At 38.0% G+C, this 24,785-nt stretch overlaps 1 protein-coding gene across 6 annotated transcripts in view; it reads right to left on the bottom strand.

Annotated features, from left to right (window-relative positions):
- LOC106927450 (RNA-binding protein Musashi homolog 2) overlaps positions 1-24,785 on the bottom strand; it is a 295,157-nt gene that overhangs the window by 268,942 nt on the left and 1,430 nt on the right. For all 6 annotated transcript variants that reach the window (XM_088012508.1, XM_088012506.1, XM_088012502.1 and 3 more), the window contains exons 4-5: positions 24,504-24,588; positions 10,348-10,389 (exon numbers count right to left, since the gene is read on the bottom strand). In XM_088012508.1, coding sequence (XP_087868634.1) covers positions 10,348-10,389; positions 24,504-24,588 — 127 coding nt within the window. The remainder of the gene's footprint in view (positions 1-10,347; positions 10,390-24,503; positions 24,589-24,785) is intronic.

Below are 24,785 nucleotides of genomic sequence, written 5' to 3'. Positions count from 1 at the left end.
GAGTTGTTTGACCACAATAATGTTATCCATCACTCTGCCTCCTTCAAGGGTTGGCTTGTTTTACAAAAAATATCTAAACATTTAAAGGATAGTCATACTGCATAAAATATCAAATTATGCAGATATTTGAAAAGCTAAAAAGGCCTTATTTGAGTTGTAATAAAGAGAAATAATAAACTAGGGCATACGGGCTAAGATGAAGGACATCTAAAACATTTTTACGCAAAAGTGTTTTAAAAATGTTTTACACAACAAGGTAAGAAAAAAAGATTTTTCTTTCTCTCGTCTTTTACTTCAATGAGGGTGCATGAAACCTGAAGGAAAAATGAATCTAATTAATGCTGATTTGGTGCTACAGGGGAAATAGCAGTATTTTCTGTGTAGCTAACTCTACACATTTGAATGCATCCAAAGTCATTTGATCTGATGATGGATATATCTCACTCTTTGTTGTGTCAGCTTCAAACGGCATATTTGAGAACAGAGTAGAAGAAAGAGTAATATAAGGAAACAATGCAAAAGAAAAACTTGACAGCAGGAGGACGTCTTTGACCCCACCACGGAGCTCATCATGCTAACTGAACACGGCATATCTTTTTATTTATTTCCTACATTCTAATCAAACACAGACGGAAAAAAGGTCAATGTTGAAAAATTAGAAATGCATTCCTCATCAGCCTCTCGAGCTGCCAAAACAGCTCCCTGAAGTGATGACTTTCAAAGTTAAGTGCTCCTCCGCCTCTCTGACAATCTTTGTTTTTCACCCTGGATTGGTGCAGACTTGAAGAGATTGGAAGAAAAAAAAAAAACAGATCAGACTGGGGAATCCACCTATCACATTATTGCAGCGGCTAATTTAGAAGAGTGCTACAGCTGAAGAGGGCCCAAGGTCAGTGTCACTGCTAGTTTGTGATGACCAGAGCCACTTAGTTCGTGACACTGCTGTGATGAGAGAGCACTAAAAATCAAATACTAACAACCAAATGGAGACAATCTTTTTCTCATTTATGCTGTAAGAGCAAAAAAAATACATAAAAAATACAAATGTTGTATTGTAGGATTTACGGAAAAGTTGCAAAGCACTTTTTATTATTTTTATATCCTGAAAAACGCTTCTCAGCGTTTACAATGCATGATGCATGATGATTACAATGCATGATGAACAGGATGGCCATCCGATTACAATCAAATATCAATTTTAGCTACCAATAAAGACATCTATTGTCTCCTTGCCTCACATAAGGAGCTTTAAGCATCACAGAAGAAAAAACTGAACTACCAACCTGACTAGATACAATAGCTCAAAAGGGTTCCACACACCATTTTGTACTTCTGTGGTTTTCTGTGCAAGACTTTTTTTTTTCAGTACGAGAAGTCTGTAATTGGGTGTATTGCATTGGCAAATGTAAATTTGATAAGTAATATTCATCAGCAAGAGGTCACCTACCAATATCCTCGATTGTTCAGGGGTAATCTTCATCTGTCATATTTTTATTACTCACTTGACCATGACGGGGATCAGAATCCCAATTTTCAGAAAACAATTTTCTTTTATTACGTGAAGGATTTATGTGATCAAATGCACATTTAAGACAATTAAGTGCAACTACCAACTGCCGTCTAAAGTTTCTGCACCAAATCTACAGGGTTCATAATTTCTAATTTGTGTTATTTAACGGCTTTGATAAACAGTGAAACGGCGATTAAGCAGAGAAACAATCTAATTATCTTGGAGATCTTTTTGCAGTGTGGTTCACAGCAAATAATTCTGAACACTCTGCTGAGAAATTCACCTAATCTGTTTGAAGAGACCTTTAAAGGGACGTAATGACGCGGCTCAGGGGAAGCTCCCTGGCTTTGGAACATCAAACCAGTTGTCAGCTGGTTCTTTATAGCATCAACTTAGGAGTAAGGCAAAAACCTGAGACACTGGCACTGATTTTAATAGCTCCTTATAGTGTGTAGTTTGGGGAAAGTACAAATATTGGACTGAGACTCCGTATCGACGGATACTCGGTCTTAAATGATCAATATCAGGTACAACCTCTGGTGTAAACAGTGTAATTTCCACCTCAAAGGTGGCAACATTATAACATGCTTCCTTTGTGTAAGTCAAAAGCTTTCCCCCAGAAGACAAAAGTTGCTGTTCCATCTGAAACAGTAATGTTTTTTAAACTGAATAACCTTTGCAGTGCAGCCGTTATTTCTCTGGATTGAGTCACGCTGGGTGTTGTTTTTCCATTTCTTTTATGAGGTTAATAACTGAAGGCAAACGGCAAAATCCCTGTGACGCGCTCGCTGCGCTTTACATTCATGTAAATGCTGAACTCGTGTTTGTTTGTGTTTGTCTTGTACATGTGTCTGTGTGTGCACATCCATTGATAAGAAGTCTTGAGAGGCGCAGTGAAGGGCCATGCCCTCCTCTCCTGTGCTCTCTCCTCTCTATCCTGGCTAGCAGGCTGTCCTCATTACTGTCAGTCAGCATCAGGTTTAGCAGTGCCAGGCTCCTGCACAGCCCTCTGTCCTTTCTGCCCTGCCAGCACTAGCCTGCCTGACTGCTGCCATTGGTAAGCATTGTAAGAGCCCCCTCAATCCCCTAGAAAACCTAATTACTCTCCACCCGCAACCAAGGAGACCAGAGCAGAAAAAACGAGAGGAAGAGGAAAGAAGAATCACACACACATCCCCTCCATTTATAAGCGCTCTGGCAATTATTCAAACAAAAGAAATGTGTGTTCATATTATATCTGCGGCAAAAAATAATTACACTAGCATTCACTTTTACAAATCATTTATCTTTCCATTGAAGCATAAATATTGCTGAAAGCATGGTGAGAAAAAATAAAGAGAACACAAGATACATTTAGGAAGTGTAAAATGAAAAGAAGAAAAAAAAACATGCATGAATCAAACTGAGCATCGCTTTGACTACCCGTTAACTGGGTCACTCAGTTGGTGATTGTGTCTGACCACCAAACAAACAGTCATTCATATGTCTCTGCTCTGGCCCCGTTTTCATCTGGAGCAGTTCCATCGAGGCCGCTGAAAGCGAAGGAGCTGACGGGTCAGGGATTTAAACCCATCTCCAGCTTCAACACAGCAGCCATTACCACTGGGGGAGAAAAACTCCTCGTGTCATTCTCCATCTGAGGGCGGGTTTGTTTATGTTGCCTCCACGGCTCAGTTTTTTTTTTTATTTGTTTTTTTTTTCCCCCCTTCTTCTCCAGGTTCGAGAGGAGTGTGACAGTGAAGAATTCCCATCAACTTGCTTGTCACTTTTCTGACATCTTAGTCAAAGTTTTCTTTGGTTACATTCTGACTGCCTCTTGGTCTCTCTCCCTGTCTCGACGCATTTAGTGTCAGTTGTAAAATCCATTTTCAAAAGTGCATTCACAGAGAAAAAAAAAAAAGAAAAGAGAAAATATTCCTTCAGCTGGACATCTTGGTCGCTCACCGGAATAAGACCTGTGCTACAAACCTCAAAATGCGATGTTGGCTTTGGATAATAGTCTGCACAACATAACATTCTCTAACACTATGAGGTATCTACACACCAAAAAGACTTTGAGGAAAAAAAGAGAGAGAGAGAGAGAGAGAGAGAGAGAGAGAGAGGAATGTGTAATATAGAAAGAGCCTTCTATCATAGCTGAAATGTTAGGGAGGGCTCATTGTCATGAACTGTGATGCTCATCAAAGATAACGACGCGGCATTCTGATGCATTACACTGTAGACTTTTGTCCTTGAATATTCCCTCGGACTCGTGCAGCTGCGCGGATCTGAGTTGGAACGGGAAGCTGGTGCTTTTAATAAACTCGCAGGGACATTCAAAGGGACTGGCAGCTACAGCGGTTTCATTTTCCCAGCAGTGAGCTGTGTCATTTAAAATAAGGATCATTTTGAGGAGGGGAATATCATATTGCTAAATCTAGATCAAATAACTGAGGAAGGCACAAGGCTGGATTTACAAGGCCTTGTAATCTTTAAAGACTAAGAACAAAGTGCAGAAAATTGAAGAGAGAGGGTACGACATGAGACGCAGTGAAGAAGAATGACAATGACAGACAAAGCAAAAAATAAAGAAATGTTTGAATGGAGACAACATCTGGTGCCTTGTAAAAGTGAGCCCCTCTACGTTTTGTCACAATACGACTTCAAGCTTCAATAAACTTTATCTGAATTTTAGGAGATTAACTCATGTACAATTTTTTTTTACAACACTCCACAAATTCAAGTCAGGTTGAATGGACAGCGTCAGTGAAGATCTCAGCTAAATTTAGCTGTGGACTTTGACTGGACCATTTTAAACAACAATATTGACCTCATCTGACCAGGCAACCTGACAAATGGCAACTGGCAAACTGCAAAGTTCCTGCCACTCATGAAAAAAGCCAGCTGTTTTAAATTAGGGCTGCATGATATATTACAAGTTTATCAGGATTGCAATATCACTTTATATGCAACATCATTAGTGCAAAAAAAAAAAAAAAACACATCTTGAATTAGCTAATTAGACGTCTTCCTGGCTTTCTGAGCTAATAATGTAATTGGTGATGCTTTTTTAAAGCAAGGATGTCCTGGTAAAGTTATTAGCTAAAGCTCCACTGTTTCATTAAAACAGAAGATGTAGTGAGATGCCCTGTTTAAATAAAAACATGTAGTTGTGATCCATCACAAATTGTCTTGACATAGACCATTTTTATGTGATGTCACATGTTTTCTTAATACAAGTGTTCATACATTGCAGGTCTATAAACATTCAGCTATCGAATAAAGTCAAACTCCAGCAGATTTCCACTTCTGACATTCATGCCAGTAGTCAATAGGTGAAAGGTCACAGAGTTGGAAATATGAGAAGAGCAAAATGAATATTGAATTTAGTTCAACTGACATTGTTATTACAGTCTTCACCTGTGATATTGGCACCTATGATTTTCCAATAGTGAGCAGCCTGACCGCCTAATAAGAATCAACTTATTCATTTACTTATATTTGTTGGATTCTGTTGTTTTTCTCCCGTCTGAAATAAATGCTTAAATACTTAAATTAGGTGGCTTCTGAAGGTAAAGGACTAGATTTTACTTATGAGAGACTGAAGCAAATGCATGTCACACTTTTAAGATTTATAGTTGTATAAAAAACAAACCTGAAACTTCTTAACCTTTTCTATTTGCCATCATATAAAATCCCATTATAATATAATAAAGTTTCAGGCCATACAGGTGGAAGTACACAATAGAAAAGAACAGTAGATCTAAATCAAACTTGGATTCATCACGAAAATATTTATTCTATACAACTTCACAACATCTGGCATTTTTATTTCCCAACAAGTTTGAACATAGAGCACACAAAGTTCCTGACACAAATGTGTGGAATGCATACAGGTGGAGGAGGTGGTACTGGTCAGTTTGCCATTGAGAGAAGAGTAGACAGAAGAAAAAAAAGGGCGAGGGGGGAAGCAAAAGGATGAACAGAACGTGACAACCAGAGACGAGTGAGACAAGAAGAGGGAGAAGACAAAACAGTTGAGGCACATAAAAAGTAAAATTTAGAGAGTGCCTTAATGGTACTTCTGTCTTGTCATCCACCTTAACCCCAATCGTCATTGCCAATACTGTGCTAACTCAGTTTTCTTTCTTGGAGCTGAAAGGAGAATTTTAGGGAAGAACTGTCAATGTAAACAAAACAAGCATCTTCCTTCAACTGTTGCTCCAGCTGCTCTTCGGCAGCACACGTCGATTCATGAAACAACAAAGCCTTCTTTCTGCATCCCAAAGTCCGCTCAGCAGGTCACAGAGGTGACTCGCCCGACTCGGCCTGCACGAAAATCCCTTTGAAAGGTGCAACGAAAGGGTTACGCCCGGTGCTCAGTAAATCAAAGCTGCTCCCTCCTTTCATTTCCATAACAAGCCATCAGAACTCATCTCCCACTGAAGTGGCCACAGTCCCACTGGCAATTAAAATCATGCTGGGACATGTTATGCTTGTGTGTGACTGCACTGCGAGAAACAAAACCAGCGGCGGCGGCAGCGGTAATGACGCCGGCAGCTGAGTGGTAAATCTCAAGCGATGTCGGCAGAAACCGTCTTTGATTCCTCTTAAAATAAAATTGAAAAAAAAAAAAACAAGAAAAGAAAGAAAACAAAAACTGTGTCCTCGTTTATGTGTTTCAGTTCAGGTCTTACTGGGAAATATCAAACAAGGAGGCACAGAGACAGTGAATTATCTCATCTCCGTCTCCTTTACCACGTTTTGTTCACAGTTGCAAAACTAAAACGGGAGGGTGGGTTGTTTTGGCGTGTGCACGTAAGCATGTATTTTTGGGAAATAAGAGAAAAGCAAGGATCTTAAAACCACACTTGTTTGTAGGAAGCTGCATAAATAATTACACCTGATAAAATGAAAACATCTGCTAATAATGTTTTCATTCACTAAACCAAAAGAAAATGTATATATTGGAACGAGAAATGACTTATTTATTTTTGTTTTAAATTAGTTTCAAGCATCCACTTTGATCACTGGATGATGCGAGTGAAGATCTGTCCAATTCGGCTGAAAAGGCGATTGATCATCACACCTTACAATTACTTCACAGCTATTAATCCAAGCATTTCATGAAAACCATAATCCTCTGTTTTTACACTTGCCAGCCACTTATCACATCTGCTAAGCAATTTCCAGGTGTGAACTGAGGGTAGAACTTCGAACAACGCTTTGGAGAACAAAGCAATGCACGATGACGGCTGAATTCGGTACATGCTTCCTGTGTTTGTATCCACGTTGAACAACAACCACTGCAGGGACCAGCTTCCAATATGATCGGTTTTTAGCCAGTAAGCTGGCGGATAAAGAACTGTTTGGTTGGTGTGGAAGTAAATGCTAAGATGCTGAAACCTTTGCAGAGGAATCCTGGCATTCTAAAGCCACGTCCAGCTGCCTATCTAACAAAGCCTTGGCTATCCCCAGACAGGCGAGGAGGACGCGAGGCATAAATGAATGTGCATAAAGCACTTTGCATCACATCATGATTGTTTAATCCTTTCATTCGCACCTGTCAGTCATCCTCAGATGCAAACTAATCCCTGAATATTTGCAGGCCAGCCTATATTGATATCTTTTCATTTTTTTTGTACTTGTAAGCACAACCTCTAAAAAAATCTAAGATTAGGTAGAACATTATTCATTTGTAATGTATGGCATGGTCTGCATTTCCTTAGTCTGTTTTCTTTGATTGACGGGACCGCTGGTTATCTCCACGTTGTGCCCTTTACCAATATTGTGTTGCAAATGGACACAAAACCTTAAGATTCCTTAAATCATGCAAACATATGATTCCCTAAAGGCAAGTTTAAATGTTAGGAGGAAAATCTACCGTGTGTGATCTTTACTGTACCTCGCAAAGATATTTTTACTCCTCCTCCTTTTTCATAGATCTTTCTACATTTCACATGATAGCCCTGAACAAAATGGTGCTTGGCTGTGAAATGGGAGGAAAATGATGCACGGGAAATATGAGTATGAAAATAATTTTGAAGTGTGGCATTTAATCACTTGTGTTCTGATGCCCTTAAATAAAACCCAGTACAATTACCGGAGTCCACCTATATGAACTTTTATCTCAGTATAAATACTCTGTTCCGTGAAGGCCTCAGGGGTTTGTTGGAGAAGATTAGTGAACAGGCAGCAGGAAGACCAAGGAACACAGAAGACAGGGAAGGGATAAAGTTTGGGAAAAACTTAAAGCAGGGCAGGGTTATATAAAAAAAAAAATCCTAAAAATGCAATCTGAACATGAACACACCATCCCTGCTACATAAATGGTGGTAGCATCATGCCATGGAAATACTTCTCTTCAGCATTGACACTGATGTCAGTCAGAGTTGATGGGAAGATGAAGGTGGAAGTCAATCTGCTGTCAAGGCAAACAGCCAAAACTGAGGTGGAATGGTTTAGGTCAAAACATATTCATATGCTATGACCTAGTCAAAGTCTTGAACTAAAGCCAGTTGATTCTCATTGTGCTCTTCAATCACATTAAATTCTAATAACACATACTTAAGCTCGAAGCTAAGGTGGTATTAAGTTCAAAGCGTTCAATTGGTTGGGTTGAATACTTTTGCAAAGCACCATGAATAATCTATTCTGTAACGTATTCCCACAGCAATTGTTTGGTTGACTTTTTACAGGTTTGTGTAGCTATAGAAATTGATTTTGCATTAAATGTTAGACTATACTTAACTACACTTCAGCGGATGTGTGAGTTTTAATGTATCCTAATGACTGATGTCGAACACCCTTGAGTCTGTTTTCTGTTCTCAGCAGTCCATGTTTTGGGGCAGTGTCAGGAATGTCTGCTGATACAAGTTGGCTTTTTTTTTTTTTCTCCCTCTGATCCTGTCATCCCGGCACAAACACCCGCGCTTGTTTACAGTGAAATGTCCTCCTTGTTCACCTTCACCTCCTGCCTGTTTTTCAGCATTAAGCTACGTGATGTACATACTGTATAGTTTTACCATATTGCAGCACCGAGTGGTGGGAGGTCACCGGCGAGGTTGGCGCCGAAGCCGTCGCTAACTCGTGAAAACGCCGATTTGCTCTCTGAAGCCAAAGCTACTGAGGTACCTGCCAAGCTGAGCTTCTTTAAAACAAAAAAGCCAACCTATTCAAGCAGCCAAGCAGGAAGACAGCAGAGGCAAAAGAAGGGACAAAAGAAAGCTCATTCTAGACAGAGAGGAATTTAAAAATAGGAACATCTGAATGGGTATTCTTTCAAAAGTCTTAAACCAGCTGAACCTAAAATACAAACCACTGCAATGTTAAATCTACTGGGTTTGGTCCAATTGTTTTAAGAACCTTTTTAATCCACTTTCAGTAAAACCATTTTGCTACTCTCACAAAACTGCTTTATGGCTATTTAACAATTCATTGTAGTGATATTTTCACAGTGTCATTATAGTGCCAGTTATGGAAAGTATCCTTTAGAAAATAATAGTGTACTTTCCTTTTAAGTTGTTGCGAAAGTTTGCATAATGGTTGGGAAGAAAAATATAAGCAGAAACCCACACAGCAAGCTGACTCACTTGTTCACCCAATAATTGGATGCATCATCAAACATCCGAGTTGTTGTATTGCACCTTCAACTTTTATTAGCAAAGCTCGGATGAGATGAAGTTAAGTCGATAGGCTTGCCGTGTAAGAAAAAGTGGAAAAACACCGGTTGTTTCTCAGTCGCACGCCGATATCCTTAAGTCACAGTGTGCTCAGGCTCTAAAAGCTTCCACTGCCAATTCCTTATTTGAAACGTGAACAAGTCTTTAACAATGCCCCTCTTTGTGATCCAGGGAAAAGGAGAAAATCTATTATCGATTTCCACCTGGTTTAGGTGGGGGTAAAAAAGCCCCTGAAAGCGATGCTGAATGGCGCTACAGTGCACTGCGCTATAGCTTGCACATTAATGGCTGGTGGATGGTGTGAGGGGGCATGTCAACAAAGCCCCTGACTACTCCACCGCGCCATCTGCACATGCTGAATATTTAATTGTCGATGGAAGCGCTCAAGACCAGTAATCAAGAAAAGAAAAGATAATACGCATCATGAAGAGCCTGTGTGACAGTTCCTGCATGATTGGAATATGGCTTATTTCTTCAATCACCCATTGTTTCAGTGCTAATTGTGACAATTTCTGCATGCATGCCACACAATAAAGATATTTCTAAATCACTCATGTCATTCAGTCTCATTCAACTCCGGATGTGACAAAAGAACTCCAACTTGTAATTCAGCCAGTAAGTGTAATTCATCACTGTCAGCTGGGAAGTCACCATTCAGTTCAGAAACATGTATTCAAGGAACTATCAGCCTAATCAGTTAAAAATAAAACTTGCCCTTTAATTTTAAATGTGTGCCACCAAAGACATTTTAACAGCTAACAAAAGACAGGAGCATCTTGATTCTTTTCATCCCAGCTAAAAGAATTTAAACTTCTTTCAAACAGCAATGCACTGCTGCCTTAAAGAGGCAGTAGAGCTCGACTTCATACCACTGCAGCAACGGGACTGAAAACCGCATCAGGAAAGAGAGTAATATCACAGAAAATCTGCCAGATTTAAAACACTACAGAAATAAAGAAAAATAATATATTCTTTCATCGCAGCTGAAACCTCCTCCTTAATAATCTGTAGGGGTAATCGCTTCAGTAAAACAATATGGCCAAGCTGAGAACAACAAATCCAAACTCAATCTTTGTTTCTCCTTTTAAAGGTTGTGTGAGCACAATAAAACTTAGCAAGCAACATGACGCATGATCACTTTCTAGAAGCGCTGCTAAGTGAGAAATTCATTCTTACCTTAGGCTGGGCGCGACGGGGAAAGGCAACCTTAGGATCAATCTGAAAATGAGAAGAAAACGACACATTTGTTGTGGATGGAAGAGCCACGTCCGCAAACGGACCACAAGTACAGCTGCTCACAAAAGCCACAATCTTTGTGATCAAGAATAAAATTTCATTAAATTTAACAGGGGGTTAAAAAATAGAGGAAAACAGAGCAACGTCGCTCTATTTTTCTGCAATTCTGAGAAGCGACATTGGTGCTCAGCTGAAGAGAACAGTGAACAAAAGGCTTATGGGTATTGAAAAACATTCAGTGGACAAATGACCCCAAAATACAAGCTTTGGTTTCAATACACAGATGGTAAAAGGAAAAACACCTTTTTCCAGCGTACTAACGTTATTCTAATGGCAAAACACAATAGTAGTAGTGTCATGATTTTATGCTTTTAAAAAAAAAAAAAAAAAAAAAAAAAAAAAACAGGTAATGAGAAGATGATACTGACACCAATTTATTTTATTTAACTCTCCCGCAGTCTTAAGCGATGGGGTCACTTAGACCACACACGTTTTTTACTCTGTGCGCAGTCCGGTGGGGTTGGATTGGCCCATTGTGCGCTTTTTTTGTGTGTCTTCGGAAACTAATAAACACCTAGACCCCTTAATCTAGTTCCAATAAGAATCTTGCCCACCAACTAAACAGAGGATTTCATAACAGGAAACGAACAAAAACTTCAGAGCTGAAGGTGTGAAGTTTCTTCAAACTAATGTAAAACAATAATCAGAAATGAAAAACAAGTTGTTCAAGGAAGTTGCACAGGGTAGGATGCTATTATCCTGTCATCCATATTTAATTCTGCATTCCTAAACTAAACAGGATAGATATATTTTTAGGCCTTTAAGCTATATAAAGCTGTGGGTAAACCTATACATTTGGAGAAATACAGAAAATCCCATAGGTTCAAAAAACATTAAAGCACCACAGTTAATTGGCACTTAACTATATCAAATATTTATAGTGAAGTCAGCATGATGATCATTTATTGAGACAAATTGGTGGTTGCACAGTTTTCTTTGCTGTCTCCCATGTTTAATACAGCCATGTTTTAAATGTAAACCAGGAACATGCTTTTGGTCGTCACATTCCCTGCCATACAACAAGACGTTTTTATGTGCAATTTAGTCCAATTTAACATAGTGAACTTTCTGAACTTCCGCAACCTAATTAAAGTTGTAGTTTGTTTTCTCAAAGAACAGATTGATTCGGGATTCTCCGCAGCTTTCACAGAGCCACGCTGCAGTCGAACAATTCAGCAAAACAAATGGCAAACAGCACTTAAATGTTGTAGTATATTAAATCACTTCCTAATTCGGTGTACAGTTATAGTCACAAGTTCATTTGCAAACCGCTATGTAAAGCCCCATGCGAAAGGCTTTATCACTCAGTACATTAATCCCAACTATATAGCAGCATGGTATTTAAATTCACAGATGACCTACTACCTTACCTGGCCTCCTCATAAATGATCCAGGTATACAGATTTGCAGAAATACTGGTTTAATTAGGAGAAGTTAGGCTTGTCACTCATCAGGACAAAGCATGTAAAGAGAAATGACCATTAACAGTGACCTCATTACTTTACGCTGCTAATTATCTACAACGGAAGGAGCTCACAGAAACATTTCAGGCGCAGCATTTATTCCGTTGAGCAACGTACTTTGTGAAACCTCACATTCATTATTAATAATTACTGTGTGCATCCTTAGACCAAAACATTCATGGTACCAAATTATCTCGTAGTCATGAAACCTTTTATTAATAACACCCCCCAAAACCAAAACAAAAACAAAAGGGAGGAAAAGTGAGCAGAACAGCCACACCAAGTGTTCTGCTGGTCATGGTCACACTAGAGACTCGCTTTTTATTTTAGGCAGGAATCGCTGATTGAATATGACAGGAAGAAAATGAGAGTCTGAGGCCGGTGACGCCTCCAGATATTGCCAAATAACCGGGAGGATGCGTCAGATCAGCCCGTTTCTCCATCTTGTGCTTGTTATCTCATTAGCTTCATTTTCCTCATTAATTTCTGTGGTATGAAGGTATGTTGTGGGGGTGGCAGTGTTTGGGGTTGGGGGGTCTCATCAACCTTGCACTTACAATGAAGAGCAGTGAACTGCCTCAAACCACAATGTCTGCCTAAATTGTCCTTGGCTGAATACAAATGACTTGAAGGATGAACATCTCCCCGTTTGTTTCATAGAACCCTTTTAACCAGGTACTATGGTTCCCTGTGAATGAACTTAGCGATATATAAATGAGTGAGAAATTCTTTGCATTTGTGAAAATGACTCCATTGGCACACATGGATTTATTTAAGAAAATGACAATACGCCCTGCTGAGGAAAACAATTGAAACAAAAGACACCATCTGCACGGATCAATTAAGCCATTGACATTGACTGCATTTCAATCTCCTTGAAGGGAATCCATGATGTGCAATGTCACTGTCATCTTTTCTGCCAGTCTCACTTATTACCGTTATCGTTGTAAATCAGGTCAGAATGAGAAATGAATTCAATAACACCTGGGCACGGTAACCCCGCTTGTAATAAATTTCATTTAAAGATTTGTTTTAGCACTTAGCCCCAGGCATAACCAATTCAAACTCAATTATTTTTTTCTTGCACCCCGTTTGAGCAAAGACAACAGATTATGTTCTGAATACCAAAGTCCTATACCTGGTAATATATCTTACATTTTAGGTTTACGCTCAGACAAAATACACATATATTTATATCAAGCCTTTGATAATTATGGAGACTAAACTGATTGTTTTTGAACTTGCTGAGATTATGTCTTTTCTCTACATGCGCAAGCAAGCACTTAAACACAGTGGATAATTAAAGTTAGTTTTCTGCTGAAAGATGAAGCAACTAAATGCACAGAAATCCAGTAAAATGATACTTCAGTTATTTAAATCACACTTACAGGAAGGAAATAAAAATTAGGCCATGAGAACACCCCATGTAATCTTTTCAGGCAATCCATTTCCCCAAGGCTGTATATTTATATTATGATTTTTATATACAAAGTGGCTTCATCAGAGCAAGAGGTAGTACATGCATTCTGATTTGCACTGGATAATGTAAGCATCAAAACCGAAATGTTGTGTCAGTTTCACCTGATACTTCCTTCCAGGAGCTTTCATTTTTTGTTATGCAAGACACTTAGGTTTAGGAACGGCTAAGTGGACCTGCAGTGCATTTGTTTCAGTGGTATTACATGCACTTGAATATACTTCCTAGTGTTCTTGCACTCAAGTTTGTGCAGTACTATACATTTTTTCCATTAGACATCTTGAACCTAATATTAATAAGGCATGATTAGCATATTTTCTATACTTGCTGTTGTCTAAATCAGTATTTTTTTTTTCTTCCCAAGATAGGGGAGCCTTTTTTATGTTCGATTATTGAAAGATTTTCCATTAAATTTATGCAGAAAGTTTTGGTATATTGTGTGACTTTAAATGTATGCTGGGATACACTCTACAACACAGATCTGTCGAAAATATTTCTAAGTGAAAAAGATATGCAAATCTCTAAGGTTAGCAGTTTCTTTGAAGGTGAAAGAGGTGTGTATCAAGGATGATCATCAGAAAACATGTTTCTGAAAAATGTAGGAGAATAAACAAAGAATATCTTAAGAGTTTTGAAACTCATGAGTCCAGCAAATTGTGCCTAGACATGCAGCGATCAGAGTTATGTAAGTGGTTTTGTCAAGTGCTGACCTGCACTACCAATTATCTTTGATTTAAGAACTATATTTAGCAGCATTAAATGTATTTCAGCTATGGGGGTCATTAGTCATTTATATTAGAAGAAGAATCGATGTCACGGTCTATCGTCTGCAGAGATGACGTTTTATGACGTCCTAAGCATTCTATAATAGCAAAAGTCAGTGTTTAGCTGCTAAACACTGAAAATGCCAATATTAAAACTAGTGCTGTCAATCGATTACAAATTCTAATCAAATTAATCACACTTTGGGGTTGTGTTTAATCACAATTAATCACCATGTCTAACTTCGTAAGCTTGAAATATAACTGTGCACACATTCCGGAAAGCCCTTTCTGCCCTCTCCAAGCAATTATTTGATTTTGTTTTGCAGATGAAAGCAGGTAATGTAGTCTCCCACTAGGGAGAAGTTACTTTACTACACATGCATAGAAGTAGTAGCAAACTTGTTCAGGGGACAATTGACAAATAAGATGCATTTCATTTTCTAATACTTGGATGGCCCACCCCTTTCAGATGCTGCCCTGAGCAACTGCCCATATAAAAAAACGCAACTCTATGCATGTTTTCAAAAGAATGTTTAAGAAAATGCTTTCATGTCTGAACAAATTAATTTTGTTTTAAATGTTAATTTAGAAATGTCCCTCTCCATTCCTTTCCTATGTACATCGTGCGAGGAGGTGACAGTCGCTTCCTCTCATCCAGGTGACATTGGTGTTGATCATGGCTTATGAATCAGAGGATCAAAAATATGAGGCTGAATGACTTGCAGCTGGAACAATTGTATTGTTCAGAAAATTGTTTTTTTTTTCTAGATGAAAATGCTTCAAACTCAAACTAAGTCCAAAGTTGCTCCCTCAGCATGTTTACTAAAACCAAAAATCAACTTCGATCCCAGATCTTTGTGACAGCTCTCATTGTTTACAATTATTCTCACAATCTACTGTCTCTTTCCAGCCCCGCTTACATCAGTGACCATGATGTTCACTACACAGAAACACTAGTTTTGTTCTCTTGTTTTTGGCACACAAAGCTGTATATCTGTATGAAACCCTCCACTGGATAATCTAATTATATCATCCATAATATTTTTCTTATGAAGACTGCACAGTTGTTGAAAAGGCAATGCACTTAGTTGTTTACATTAGGGAGCTTTTGAGAATTTTATAACTGTCTTGCTTCAATTTAAAAACCTCATTGACCCTTTGGGTCTTCCTTCTTGTGTAACAGCTTTTGCACTGAAGAGTGTTGTTTTCAGCATAACAACAACCTAACAACAACCAACAACCTTAGGTGTAGGATCTTAACTGATCAGACAAAATATACATGTTTATGTTTGAGTTTCCAACCAGTTGGCCATCAGTCACAGCATTTCTAGTTCTGCCACAAATAGGTTTCAAACAGAGAGGTAAAAAGTTATCAAAGAAACCTAGCATAACATCCAAGCCACTGCATACTTAACTGGTTGTCAATGTTCATGAATCTATAATCAGGTGTTGTATAACAGTACAAAGAGTGATTGAAGATTGCACAGGATAAAAATACTACCAAATATCAGTTGGTTAAGTTTGAACATTTGCAATACAGTAACTTAATCTGAAGATCAATAAAGAAGAAAGCATCCAACTCTGGACATCCAAAGTGTGTCTTTTTTTCTTTTTACCAAAAGGTGTTCCTTAAGGTTTTCTAGTGTTCATTAGGCCATTAGGCCAGAAAACTGTACTTAAAACCCAAATAGTCAGCCTCTTTTGGCTCCTCTGATCAACCAAAGTAAAACATCAATGCATCTATTTTGATTTCATTTCAACAATCACTTTTAACCATATTTACCCTTTCTTTAAATGGAAGATGACATTTCTGTGTCAATTCAATGAAAATTTGCTTGGGGGGCAACAACAGCAGAATATTTTATTAACCCTATACTGTATTCCTCCATTTGAAAAGAATATCACGAGAAGAAATCAGACTTGAAGTTAAGTGAACAATTTACCTGGACCTAAATGGAACAAAAACATGGCGGGCTGGAAGATGAGACCATAGCATCAAACAGTTATTGAGAGGAATTACTGTAGCTGAAGGAAGAAAGGGTACAAATGTAAACAATAACATCAGCCTTGTTTTCACCCACTGTTGTTCAATAATGCACAACAAAATGACAGTTTTTACCCAGGGCAAAATCTTTAATGCACACCTAGCAAATGACATGCTTTTTGGTGAGAAAATATTTTATCTCTTATATAGATTTGGGTATTATTATTACCAGCAGCTGTTAACAGCTGTCTATACAACATATGAGGTCCTTTTTTCCCATTTATTCAATTACTCTAGCAATCTCATGGTAGCAGAACCTGTTATGTACAATTGACTGGCATCCACTAATGTGATGCCATTTTCAAAGAGCTCTGCAATTACAGTATGTGTGCCTTTTGCAATGTGAGTGCCTCAGATAAATCTTAACTATCTAACCAGTCTGCACGGTTCAGTTCATACGGCGCACATAGGCACGATTACTGACATGGTAATGATGTGCTGCTGTTGAGGCACCTTATGTAGCTGTAGCCAAAAGCAAAACGGAGCTTTCTAGTGAAGCACTTTAATATATTTGCTCCAACTCTATAAGGTACATCAATGCAAGACTTTCCCGAATTAAGTTCTGATACAGCTTTGTTATATGAACTCTCAAAGAGAAAAAGTGAATTTCCTCGAGACATTATACAACCTGATATGTCAACATAAGAAATGAGAACAGACCAAAAGGAATCCCCCACCAAACAGACCATCTTTTATCTTCCGCGGCTCTGCGTTTTACTAGAGGGTCTCTAAGGGCTGCTTTTGCATGCAACTGTGGGAGATCGGGGCAGAGAACCAGCATATATCTTAAGTTCACATCATACAAAAGGATTTCATATATTAATGCAGCTCCTGGGTAAACTCTCTTCCTCTCTTAAGACATATCGAAGCTACTGTGATGATGTGGTGTTTAAGCTAAAAGGAAAAAGCCTTATCAAAGCTCACAGCTTCTTCCTAATAGGAGAGAGAGCAGGTCCACAGGTGTGCATGTGCGATAGCAACAGAACAGACACAAAATTAAAATGTCATATCTGGGCTGTCGATCTGTACTGATTTTTTTTTTTTTTGCTGTGGAATAACACACCTTTTTAAAAAAGAAACAGTTTGTTATGATCCCAAAATTTGCAAGGAGGGTTTAACCGATGTCATGCTCTGTGAGCAAATTGTCACCCTTCCACATTCTTAAAAAAAAAAAAAAAAACATCATAATGATTATGATCCTGACTAATATTTCAAAGTTACAACATCACTGCCTAGACAAACATCCAATCCAGCGATATGTACCTGACAAGCGACAGATCCTCCATGTGCTAATACTGCCATCTCCCTTAATTAACTGCAGAAGATGGAGCACCTGCTATACTTAAACACGAACAAGTTGGTTTAGCTCGCTAATTTGACTTTATGTCTAAATCCTATCGAGCCGCTACTCATCCATCCCTCCGCTCCAGATTTGCTCTTGGGCCGTTTTCCTGATTAGACCTGAAACATCAAGAATGTCAGGACAAACTGACTTGGGGTCAGTTACAGCTGAAGTTTCCAGGACTTAAAGAAAAATAGAAATCACAGTGCAAACTAATATAGCTGAGCTGTGAAAGTTGGAATAATGCAAGACAAGAAAAATCAAGACAAAAATCACTTAATTTCCCATTTAGAAATATTTCTAGTGATGTCAGCCTGAGGTCAATGTTTTATATGCTCTCAATTATTAAAGCCGCTTTAAATAACACAAAAATATATATAAACTAACCAGCAATCAATCGGCTGCCTTATACATTTTTCATTTGTCACTTGCGAAACAGAAAAAAATATGTAACTGTGATCTCTCTGGTTCACAACACCCTGCCTTGAAACATCTTCTTGAACAGATGCTATGGGTTGCTTCTATCTGAATTGAACCAAACATCATGAAAAATGGTAAATATTAGAGGTGTGCGGATTGATCGGCCACCGATCATAATCGGCCGATTTCCGTGAAAAAGTGTATGATCGGTGATCGCCAATCACGGTCTCTTGTTGCCGATCACACAAACCGATCACCTGCATCTCATTTCCAACCTGCCTGTGCAGCTGGTCTCCTTTTTCCTTCACTGCGCAAACGCGCAGCAACAAATCCTAAGCGATGTGTAACTATAACGCACTGAGTGAATGGGGAAGTTTGCGTGTTGCGGTGGAAAATTGAAGCACGTGGGGTGAAGCAGGTCAAAATGCATCAACACGACGAATCTAATATGGCATAAAAACAGTGCCATACTTGACGGAGTTTGGCTACATCGAGGCTCACTGCAGTAAAAAAGACATGGAGGATCAGACAGCAGGTAAAGCAGCGCACAGCTACAAACACTCACCCGGATTAGCATGATGGTCAGAAAACTAAACAAATAACCCGCAAAATTGTTTAAGTCTTCGAGCTGCGATGTAAGACGCTGGTTCTGCTCTCGCTGTTGAACCGCTGCTACAGGTAGTAATATCTGACAGACGGAGCTTCGCTTCTGCTCCACCTGGTAGTGACTCTCACACCGAACCTGCTTAAAGCTGCAACATATAACCTAAAAAAATAAATTTTACATATGTATTAAAACTTTCGCTGTCCTAACATGAGACAGATAATCTCTGAAAAAATAACCGATCTCCTCCCTGTTCTGCATAATTACTCCGCTCAGTCAGAAACAGTCACTCAGAGCTAGCAGTAATCAGCTAGCCGCCATGCTAACAGGAAGTTTTCATCAGTAACTCTGGATTGTTTATTGTAATGGATCCTGTATTTCCCTTTGAATGATAAGTTTAACACTTGAATTTTTTGGCAATGTTGAGAGGTTTTATTTTGGCTCTTTGTATTATTTAACCTCTTCAGAGCCTTCATATGTTATCAGTCTGTTAAAGATAGTATTATCAATAGCAGTACAATTTGCACAATGCCTGTTTTGTTTTGTTTTCTTGGAAAAAGTTATTAAAAGCAAGTTTTGTCTAAATTAAGGTGAATTCATGGTTCCTTTTTCCACATAATGTAACCGTAGTGCTTATGATTAAAAAAATAATAATTATGTGATCGGTATCGGTGATCGGCCCTCATGGGTGATCAGAATCGGAATCGGCAGGAAAAAAACTGATCGGCACATCTCTAGTAAATATGTTCTGAATTACCAGCACGTGAGTTTCAAAACCCTCCAGCAGTGTATGCCCATATGTCTCATTCGCATTCATCCTTCCCTAAGTGTTTTCATAACCGGACAAAATACAGAGGATGAACAATGAAAAAAAAAAAAAAAAGCAGGAGTGGAGAAGTAAAGGCCTGTAGTTTTGTTTAAAGTAGCTTAGGTCTGTGACTCAAATCAAACTGGTGGAAAATCTGCTTAAATTAGGATTCGTAGCATTTTGCGAAATCTTTTGGTTAGATTTGCTTTTAATAAATATTATTTTAAACTGCTGGTCAGAATACCCCTGCAGTTTAATTGCATCATTCAAGACACCTCAAGAAGCAAATGCAAATGAACCAATTTCACATGATTGGGATATTTTATTAAAAGGTCACACAGTGACTGGTTCCTTAATTTCAGCTTCAGGAACAATTATTCTTTCTGGAGTTGTCTGGAAATTTTGTGTGCATTTTGATAGAGAGATAATCCAACCTATATGACAGAACTGTATGACCTTTGAAAGTTCGTATGACAGAAATGAATTTTGAAAAGCTTTGAAGTGGTAAGTTGCATGGCAGATATAAGCATCAACCTTTTCTTGTGTATTCTTAGCCATGTGTCTGGGGCCTATATATCCTGATTAAATACCCAAGTACTGATTTTCTACAGGTAATTTAACCCAGTTTCATCAATACGTTGATAAAATCTATGCAACAAATTGCTGCAGTAAAATTCTAAAATGTGATTAAACTGCTCTAATTACAACCAAGGAATAGTATTCTACACATTCCTGGCTTTATTTTATGCCTGATGTATTAACTTATGCAATGAATTCTTGGAGCGATGCTTTAGTTTTCTATGTTCGCCTTATTTTAGAGCATAGTGTACAATAAAACATCCACTCCAATCTGCCGTAGATATTTCTACCATTTCTACAGCAGCTTTAAGAGTTTCTTTTCAGCTTTACACCATTTAAAGTTCACTTTCTAACACAGGACTTCAAGATCATTTATGACATTGAACAAATTCAGCAAATAAAAAGTTAAACTAAGTTAATCTCACCAGCAATCTAGATTTCACCTTTTTTGGTGGTGGTTTAGAAATGGCTGCAGCAGACTCTTGCACCACTAAAAATTCTTATTGTTGGTTCAACAGCATGCAGTGCTGGGTCCTATTTTGTTGTCTATGATTGAGATACAAATAACCTTGACAACATACTGGAGATAATAAATGTCTCTTTGTTTAGGAGCAGCTGTGTGACCAACTGCTGAGGAAGCAACAAACCAACTGAGCAAACCAGGTGAAGATGCATGGAATGTGGCAGAGGCTTGGCAGCAAAAAAATATTATTTAGAGGTCAAAGTACACACACTGCATGCACAAAAGTAAACCAGCTGTGATTTTGTTTTCCAACTGTTTACATTAACATCTTTAAGTCGAGTTGAATGGTCGGCCAGGGAGAGCAGCGATCATCCTTACATTCAAATTGAATATCAGTGAGTCTGCTCAGATGCCTATAACCAACCGGATGCCGTGACGCACGTCTGCGATAGCACCTGAAGCGGTTATGGAAGCAATAGACCTTTTTCATAGGAACCGGAAACGCTTCCAACAAAACAGGTGGAAAACATCTTGCTTGCTTGAGTCAGCTACATAAAGTGCATAAGTGACAGTAAAAAGGGTAGTGGTGCTGTCTTAACTTCTTTTCTCGGTTCTGAAGTTTTTCCCCATCATCAATGTAAGTTGTTTATCTGAGTCTAGTCAATAATTCTATAATATTTTGTTAGTTAACATTTTTTCCCACAATCCATTTGTTCATAGAATCAAATGTTGCTGTAGCAAAGTGCTGGCTGGATTACCATGAAGACTGAACACAACTTCTGGGCAGACATAGATGAGCAAGAAATTTTGCTTAATTAAATGACAATTAAATGAAATTTTATTTCACTGCACATTTCTTATATATGTGTAAAATAAAAATTAAATTTGTAAAGTAACTAAAACTAAACAAAATGGTACCAAATAAAGCTATATATGAGGAAGTACTAAGCCTTACCTTTCTGTACTGGCTTGACGGAATGTTAAAACTTTTAATGTTGGAAATAACACACAAAAAATAAATTTCCAGTGTACTGCTGACATGACTAAACTTGCTCACAGTCATTCCACCTCCAGCCACTCACTTCTTTCAAGGTTACCAGGGACAAAAGGGGGCCTATAAGGATTTCTTTGGGCACTATAAAAGTGGGAGACTTGTATCAAATCAGCATCTGCAAACACATCAAGAACTAGCCATTTTTTGCTGGCCTGAATATTTTTTTTATTATTATTGCTTCTACTGCTGTACAACTTTATAAAAGATATGATAGATCCTAACGCAATGCCATCTTGATAGTGGAAACGTTCAAGTACAAAACAGCACAGCAGATAAAGCAAAGTGACAAATGGCAACAAGGACAACGCAAACAGCTTGTGCTTTTTTGCCACACACGGATGAACAACTGCACTTTAGAAACTAGAAAAGAACAGTTTCAGCATATACCAATGCACGTCAATGATAATGTCATCTACGACTACAAACACCTGCAAGTAACGAAACAATAATTAAAAAAAAAGCCTACTGATATAATTTGCGTATGATTTCAAGGTCACTTATTGCACCTATAATCACAGAACCATCTGAGAAATTTAAGTATTTCAGAATATTGTTGACCAACTTGCTTTTTATTCTATGAAATAAATAAGCCAAATTAATTCAATTATGATCATAAAGACTATAATATAATATAATTTGCGTTGATTTTGAAGGTGGGAAAAAACTGGCAGAGTTAAGATAAATAAACGGGGAAACATCTCAGAGCATCAAGAAACAGGAAGGTGTGTTAGGAAGCAGAAATGTTTGGTTTGATAAGCAATGATGATCTGGTGTAAGACCTTAAAATGTCACCGTTTGGTTCTCAGGGTAAGGAACTGTCAGATATAAAATATATGACACAAGTCTGTCAAATATGACCTCAAGCCTAGAATAGGTGTGATATATACATGAGAACTCATTTCCATTAGTTGAAAAACTAACTTGCACGCTTTTATAGTTAGTGTAATGTATAATGATTCTACCAGCATCACAAATGGCAATTTAGATAACCAATAGTGCATTTTATCTTGATTAAACAAAAGGTCATCAGTAATGATATTATCTCCCTTTTAACAGCACAGTTTACAAAAAAAAAAGGCTAAATGAGCTTTTGTACTAGACCAAGAATAAAATCTTCAATCAATGACCATGACCTAAAAAAACAAATAAAAAAAAAACTGTGCTTTGAGAATAACGTTGTAGCAGGTCATCGCTATAATCCGGTGAATATCTTAATGGACTAATTAAAACAACTGGAGGAATTTAACCGTTTCCTCCTGCCACTATTCGCAGGGTGCCTTCGGGCAAGGCAACAGAGCAAGAATGGCTTCATTTATCAAGCATCAGCACAAGACTGGAGCAGCGCTGGCCAGCTCTCAGGTGTGAGTATATATTTTTATATATATATATATGCAACCCTCCTCCCCCAATACCGACCTTTGCTGTAAGTATATATGCTGTCAAACTGTCACAAAGCTGTTCATTCAAAATGTCAAACTTGAAGTTATCAAACTGCTCAGGATTCAAAGTATGTTTGAATCGCTCTCTCCCATTCCCGTTTAAAACAGCCTCTTAACGTGCCTGTATGGAGTCCCCTCTATGGACGCTGTTAGTGTTACTTATTGGTAATTTCACCTTGCCTTCACTCTACATGAAGGCACTGTACGGCTTTATCGCCCATTTTCCCATAACACTGTAACAGAGCCGATAGGGCAGAGGACACAACAAATAAAACGTTTCAACGAAGGAAGGCTAAAATAAACCTTCAAGTGAGAGATGGGGGATGAACTGATCTTTCTTGAAGGAGGAAGAAAAAGCCTAAAACAAATCAATTTTTTTTTTTGCTTTCAAGATCAGATTTTATGCATAATTTAAAAAAGAATAGAAAATAATGTTCTTTTAATCTTTTTTTTTTTTTCAATTTAAGAGCAGCACAAATACCAAACCCACAAAACCATTTAAAGAAGTGAAGCCTCGAAAAAAGAGCTATTTTGAACGCCATCCAAAAAGGTCAATGTCCCCAATAAAAAAAAAAAATAAAAAAAAAGGAGCAGCTAGACTACTACAAACCTTGTAGTTAAAAGAATTGCTAAAAATGCTGGGTCTGCTGTCCACTGTATAGTGAAAATAAAAGCATAAATTACCACTGAAAATATTCTCCACATTTTACTCAGGTGAAAAATATTCTCAGTTTTTTTATATGACAATAATAATAATAAAAGATCTGTCACACAAACACGTTTCTTGAATGTGCATTTGCTATTACATACACTGTGCCTCCAAATCTGGATATTAAGAAGAAGAAATCCCTGACAAATTTAATTCCAGCTTAATCCCATCTAATCAATGACTGTAAAAACCTCTCTAAAATCTTTTATTATTTATCTGATGACAAATTTCAAAACTCTAACACGCCTCACAAAATCTCAATGTATGTGAATCAATTTGCTTATTTGCCTGAACTCTTTTTCAACCATAATAAATGTTTGCAACATCAACCACCTAACTCGTCGCTGCTCATTGATTGCCACCACGCTAATATATTTATCTGATGTAATTATATTTTATTAAATTCAATAGATAGTTTGAACAGCATGTTGGGTGTTTTAAAAAGATTAGTATGGATTGTAAATGCAAAAACATTGTTTTCAGTGTGTGTAGGGGGACTCAAGCTCATTCTTTTTAAGCACATGATCAGTGCATCAAAAGTGATCAAACTGAACCCTGAGACAGCGCGCCCTTTTGTGTCCACAGCAGATATGTGCACGCTGCACATGTGGCATCACAGAAAGAGGGGGCGTGTCAGCCCCATTTTTCAACCAGACAAGTGAATACATCCATGTTTTGTTTTTTTTTTCCTGTAGCTTGTGCACATCTTAGCCAATGCACCTGACTTTGATTGAAGCAGCCTGTTAACCTTAATAGGTGCTTGGCCAGGGAGCCCCAGGCAAAGCGGAAAAAAACGTCACAGTTGGCAAAACACATCAAAGACAGAACATGAATAAAACTCTTATGTAAGTGCAAAAAGCATAAACTCACCGTCTTTGAGTCTAATTCATGGTGTTGTTGAGCTAAGACTTTATCTACACTGGCAGCATCTGTAAACGTAACAAACCCAAATCCTCTGCAAAACAGAAACACAGAGAAGTTTAGAATTTTTGTACATACAAAATTCACACAAAAACTAACATTTTACATTTTTTGCCCAAAGTATTAAGAATTTTATCTAAAGTTAAAACAATGTGAAAGACAAACATCCTAACATTCATGTGACCTTATTACTGTTACAATTTTTTTTTTTTTTTGTAAATATATCATAGC

This window comes from Poecilia mexicana, unplaced genomic scaffold (assembly GCF_051168715.1).
Source record: "Poecilia mexicana isolate PSO_F unplaced genomic scaffold, ASM5116871v1 scaffold_14, whole genome shotgun sequence".
Classification (NCBI taxonomy): Eukaryota; Metazoa; Chordata; class Actinopteri; order Cyprinodontiformes; family Poeciliidae; genus Poecilia; species Poecilia mexicana.
Note: the sequence above shows the minus strand (reverse complement) of the source record. Positions and strands in the feature narration are given on the sequence as shown.